The 6,543-nt window shown below is 38.6% G+C and overlaps 1 protein-coding gene across 1 annotated transcript; it reads right to left on the reverse strand.

Moving 5' to 3' along the window:
• Window positions 1-215: 215 nt before the first annotated feature.
• On the reverse strand, window positions 216-1,247 carry LOC138297083 (trace amine-associated receptor 3-like). The gene has a single exon (XM_069236586.1). The coding sequence runs from the start codon at window positions 1,245-1,247 to the stop codon at window positions 216-218; it is 1,032 nt and encodes a 343-aa protein (XP_069092687.1).
• Window positions 1,248-6,543: the final 5,296 nt, after the last annotated feature.

Genomic DNA, 6,543 nt, shown 5'->3' on the forward strand with positions numbered 1-6,543 from the left:
ATGTTTCTTACAGTTTGAATATAAGGCTTACCTGACCTAGCAAAAATGATATTGGTGAAACAACAAATTAGATTAGCAGTATATTCTTACCCACATCCAAAAATATTCACCAGGCCTTCTAGTTCACTGTCAGTGTCAATGAGGTACTTAACTGAACCAATGGCTCCTAAATTATTTAACTTTAGTGTAGCAGTGAAGAGAAGAACTTGGTGCATTCATGTAGTTTCACGAAACAGATCGATTGAACTAGAGCTGTGGTCAAAAATTTTCCCAGATACTATATGCCAAAGAGCTCTTCGGAACCACTTGTAGAAGAAACCATGTATTAAGGGATTGCAGGTAGAATTGAAATAACCCAGCCATATAAGCATATCAAACAATACAGTAGGGGTGGAGAACCCAAAAAATGGGTCAATCAAAACAGTGATAAAAGCTGGCAACCAGCAGGTTAGAAATACCCCCATAATGATTCCCAATGTTTTTGCAGCCTTACGATCCTTCTTTTTGGAGAACTGCCCTTTAACTGTATTGTTAGCATTCTCCGGCATGTTGTTAATCATTTTTGCATGCCTTTTAGAGACTGCAAAAATGTTGATATAAATTACAACCATAACTGACCCAGGTGTGAAAAAGCAAGATGTAAATACAACTGTTCCCCACAATTTGTTAAACACAAGTGCACAGAAATTAAAGCATGAAACCAATGTCTTGTAACCGTCAATCCCAGATGCATTTTCTTCTGATAACACTAGTCCAAAAGCAAATATACCAGGCACCAACCAGCACAACAGAAGCAAACTTTTGATAACCGGTTTTGTCATTGTGTTAGAGTAATGCAGAGGGTTGCACACAGCACAATAACGATCAATTGCAATTGAGCAAAGGTGGAAAATAGAAGTTACACTAAGCATCAGGTCAAAACTTGCATGTAATTTGCAAAATGTATATCCAAAATACCAGCAACTCTCCACAGATCTGATCATGCTGTATGGCATGATAGCGACTCCAAGAAGGAAGTCAGTAGTGGCCATTGAAAGGATTATCGAGTTACTTTGAGATTGGAGTTGCTTGAAATGGGTGATTGAAATCATAAGACCAAGATTTCCCAAGATGGTGATGGTAATAGAGCTGCCCATAAAGAAATACATTGTTCGTTTGACTCCCAAAGTCCTTGAACTATTGGGACATGATCCGTTTCCAAACTCGAAGCAATCAGGCAAATCCTTAGGGATGGCAGGTATATCCATTCTCCTATTTCACAGATAACTTTCTTGAGCGTTATAGAAGATATTGTTAGATTTGGTACATATGTAACTGGATGTTTGGAACGATTGATCTTCCTAATTTAGGAAGAGAAAACAGCTCATTAGAGATTTTGCACAGCCTTCATAAAATAATTATTAATATATTCACTATTCTGTGATTTGTTTTCATTGAAAAGAGAAATGTTTACTTTACATCATATGGCATAAATGTTGCACAGAGAAGGTAATTGTAGCCAAATAAATGTGAGGCAGATGGAACAGAGAATCACAGTGTAACACACAAATATTGTTTTAGCAATGACAATTGAAGCCATTACTGAATATGAAAAGTTATTTTGAAAGAAAACATTATTAAGTAAGTATACAGCATATTAGGTATTCTGAGTGTTATTGTGTTTTTTCCCACTGAACACATTAAAAACTTTAAATAATCAATGCAGCCTTGAAAGATGCAAAATATTAGATTTTAGGTGACCTTAAAAATATCACTAATAATCCATAACGGCTGAAATGTCTTCAATCAGCGTGAACAACACGCACAATTTCAGGCCTACTTTGGCAGAAATTAAATTCAAGTTTAAAAGCTGAGTATATTTAAATCTCTGATGCCTAAATGATATTCTTATAGAATTCTTTAGCAATGATATTAAAGATATTATTACAATTGAGTGTGGAAAGAGTCAGTACAATTATAGTCTGGATATAACCACGAATTCCTGAAGACTTTGTTTAAAAAGAATGCATTGTAACATGTAGCCCTGTTGTAGAAATTAATAGGACAGAATGCATAATATGCAAGGAAAAGTATTGCTCTATTTATTGAACTTCCAGAATCATGAACCAGATATTTTATTATCCACTATTATTTAAATTGCCTCTAGTTTTGTACATGGGAGAACCATTTCACTATATAGACAGAGTAGGCTTTCACACATTGATTCTCTCCAATTCACTGAAAAAAGGTCTCCAGATTAAAGTCAATGATTCTTAAACATCATTGAGTGGGCTTTATCTGTGACTGTAAAAATTATGTTGAATGTCAAACTACTGAAAATTATATTTTGTTGTGAAATTTTTTTTAAATCTATCAAATCAATAAGTAACAGCAAAGCCCACAGGTCTCACAATTTTGTAAAGAAACAATGCAATTCATGTTGTCATGCCCTTCAAAATCGGCAACTAACAATTTCCACAGTACTTGCTGCTGTCCTCAGGCCATTGTTAGACGTCCCTTCAGTTAGACAGAAGTGCTTTCTGTAGCAGGCTACAAGACCTTAACTCCTTTCTAAACATTACTTAGGTACATCAGGTGCTGTTTTTCACAGAACTACCCATCTCAGGGCAGGCATAAGATATACAGATTTCAGAAATGGAGGTAGGATAGGTATGGTATTTTAATTTGGGTAGTTAGGTAGGTATAGTAAGTTAGGCATGGCACATGTTAAACAAGAAAATAGACTAATTTCCCTAAAATGCATAGTTGTTAGGCAAATGTATAGCTTATAGATAGGTATGTTGGAGTAAGAGTGGTAGCTTAGGTGTGGTACATAAGGCATGGCAGTTGGCAGGTAGCGTAGGTATGGTAGGCAAGTTACTGTAAGTCAGTGTACATGACTTTGGAAGTTATGGTAGGTATGACAGGTGGATATAGTAGATTGTGTATGGTGGGTAAGTACGCATGGTAGGCAAGCAGGTAAGATAGATAGGTTTCATTAATATAGTAAGCAAATATGATAGGTTAGTTACAGTAGGAAGGTTAGGTCTGGTAGGTTAAATATGGTAGGTAGGTATGGTAGGTATGGAAGGTATGGTAGGCATGGCAAAGTAAGTAACATACGTAAAATGTGTTAGGTAGATATGGTAGATTTATATTTGGTAGATACCTAGACAAGGTAAGTAGGCTTGTAGGTATAGTAAGAATGATAGGTTAAGCATGTTACTTTAGCTATGGTAGGTAGGTTAGGAATGATATGTTAGGTCTAGTTATGTGGGTTAATGTTTTCTCCACTTCCCCTGCTGACCCAATTAGCAAAGTCATTAAAAACATAAGAGGCTCCATATCATCACTGTGTTTCCCACCTCCATTAGACGCTTCATTCCAGCCCCTATTACTTCCAACCCTCTCCAGTATCTCTCTTTCTGTATAGGTAATCTTCACATCCTGTCCTAGCTCTTCTTCTCTCACACCATTTGATGCACTCTGCCGGCCCATATAAAAACAAATTATTTTCACAATAAATATATGGAAGCCTACTATACACTGCTCTGTAGGTGTGTACATTCTATGTGCATATTAAATGTGCATAAAGAAGTGGTTCTTGAGTCTTTGACAGATGCCTTTGAAGCATTCAATGCAAGTTCTCACCCATGAGGATCTTGAATGAGGTGAACCCTCATTCTTTTGTTCTAAAATGATGCCCTAAAATCCTAAATGGATGAAAGTTAAGGATTGTAACTTTTTAAGTAAGAGTATAGAGTCAACAGACTACTCTCTAAAGAATGTAGCCTTTAAGCAAAAGCTAGGGAGCCTTTCAGGAGAAAAAACTATATGTCAATGCTAACAACAGAATCCCACTTGAAATAACGATGGTGTCTCAATGAAGGGATTTAGGGGAAGATTTATAAAAATAACGAACAACCACCATTGCATACTGCATTTTGTGAGAGGGAGAGAGCAGGAAATCACCATATTTGCAAAGGTATAACACTGTCCTGCTCTTGGTCCAGTGTGATGCATAATGAGGCTGCATAGTGCAACGTACACACCTTTGCACCATAGTGCAAAGATGTCTGTGTCATGTCTAGCACAGGTTTTGTATTGGAAGGGTACCATTCCAGTACAAAATACTAAGGTCCGATTCTGAGTTTGTCAGAGTAAAGATACTATTTATAGCACCTCATAAATAACAATACCTACCCAAGGGTGTGTTATTTATTGAGTACAATAATTAGTGCCTATTCAGAGTCTTCAGGGAATAACATGTGGATTTTGGTACTTAACACACCAAAATGTGTATGCTATGGTAAATCCTGTGCACTTTTCCCCTGTTAAATTTCGACTGACTTGACCTGCGGTATTTTAACAAAAAGTGAGCTATTTAACAGACCCAGTGATTTCGGGGTGCCTCAAATAACACCCAACTTAGAATTCTGACCCTTACACAAACAGAAATTTGCTCAGGGGTTAGAATGCACCAAACTACTCATAATCAGAGCCTATGGCTATGTGTGCTGTACAGTGCAGCACAAGTGCAAGATGCAAAGGTTTGGAGAAATAACAGTATTTCCCCAAATAAAGGTCAATGTAAAAAACATTATTTTTTGTGGAAAGACCTTTCCACTATTATTGTTAGTAGTTAGGGCTTTCCGCGAAAAACCTTGAGAGGTTGCATTGGAATGCCTATGGAACAGCCCTTTGCGCTGCCTGCTTTGCATTACTTTTACAAATATTTCCAGCACAAAATAAATGTGCTGAAAAGTAAATTCCATATAAACATTTGAACTGGTTTGCATCACTTTTGTCTTGCAAACCTGCACAAAATGTTAGTAAATCTGCCTGTTTATTTTTAATTACACAATCCTGTATTGTTTGCTGTTGGCGTGTACAGCTCTTTTCTGCTTTCCTTATAGAATTCTACAAAACCTTCTTAAATTTACTACTTCATGAAGATCAATGTCTAGATCAGTGGTCTCCAAAGTTTAATGCTGTGCCCCCCTAGTTGAACAATAAAAATCACTGGGCTCCGGTCAGTAATTTTTGACAATTTGTTTTATAATGTTGGCAATGGTTAAGTATGTCTAGACGTATTTAAGCATTTCAGTTAAGTACTGTTGCCTTTTTTTAAATGCAATAACATGTTTCTGCTCAAAACAAAACACTGTTATCTGTGTCATGCTTATTTTGGCCACAGCCTGGCGCCCCCCCAGGATCACTTGAGGCCTCCCTACCGGGGGCTCGCCCCCCAGTTTGAAGACCTCTGGCCTAGATCCTCTTAATAAGAGAGAAATATCCCAAGCCCTCAGCACCAAGATATTCATCTCTGTATCTATCACAAGTCCATTTTAATTCCCTTAATGTCCTACGTGAGAGCAGTTTATATGAGGATGTTATACTTAATATCCACTGAAATATTCCACATCCCTCTCGCTATTCTACTTTAAGCGGCATAGAGTCTGCCGTCTTTGATTTTGTTCTTGACTCGACCTTCAACTATGTATTGCCAACAATTTGCTAAAATAAAAACCAACGATTCACATGTGTGTGGGGGGGGGCTTGCAATTAGGATAATATAAACCATAGGCAAAATCAGAAGCTCAAGAGCCCATGGCTGCCCTGAGAGGTCATCTAAGACGCATGAAGCATATCATGACAAGAGCAATAATGCTAAAGCTGACCACGCCAGACCGCAATCATCAGTGAAAACACAAAGACAAACTTTACCCCAACTCCATGTCCCTGCTCGGGAGTCTACAACAGAAAAGACACAAATTAGTAGGCAGCTTGACGACAAGACAATCCAAGGGGAGTTGCACCTTGAAAAATCTATGAAACCATGACTTGCACATTTGATGAACTGGACAATAAGTCTGATATCATGTCCATTTGTCTCTCATTGAGTTGGCTTTTGGTTTCACCCCTTTTTAGGGCCGTACCTGCGAGTGCATGTGCTAGCGCATGTGTCTTGCTTGCGAGACCAAGACCATACTGTATGCAGAAAGGAGCAAGGAGCCCTCCCATGCTTACCATTTGTGTGCTGCAGAGTCACTTTTTATTCCTGCATCCCTAATTGGCTAATTCAGCCGAAACGTCACTTCCAGTTCTTGCAGCGGACTAGCACAGATTGATTAAGCTTGATCTATGGTCGTCTGCTGATCCCGAGGCAATTGAGGTACTAGTTCTTCCCCACTCCAGCTGTTCCCTTTTTAGCGTTTTCTTTTTTTTTTCCTGTGTTAAATCCTATCTCGGTGCTGAACTGCTGCACTCAGGCAGACACAGAGTGACATATTTGCTTCTTTTTTAGGCTGTTGCAGCTGGGCAAATGTACCTGAGCTAACTTCGCGTTGGTTTCCGCCCACTCTTCCCTCGAGGCGGACAGACGGCTCTAGCAAGATCAATCGCTGAGAAATGACTCTTCCGGCTCTTTTAGCTAAACACGCTATTCCCAATTTCCCAGGTGTGAGTCTTAAAGTCAGTGACATGTGAAGACTGCCAGGAAGCGACCCTGCTCCAGAGCGCTAGAGCTGCACCCACTGACACGCTTGTGAACCTGCATGATAT

Source organism: Pleurodeles waltl, chromosome 5 (genome assembly GCF_031143425.1).
Source record: "Pleurodeles waltl isolate 20211129_DDA chromosome 5, aPleWal1.hap1.20221129, whole genome shotgun sequence".
Classification (NCBI taxonomy): Eukaryota; Metazoa; Chordata; class Amphibia; order Caudata; family Salamandridae; genus Pleurodeles; species Pleurodeles waltl.

Excerpts from the sequence above, each read along its gene's own strand:
- LOC138297083 (XM_069236586.1), bottom strand. The coding sequence starts at position 1,247 with ATGGATATACCTGCCATCCCTAAGGATTTGCCTGATTGCTTCGAGTTT.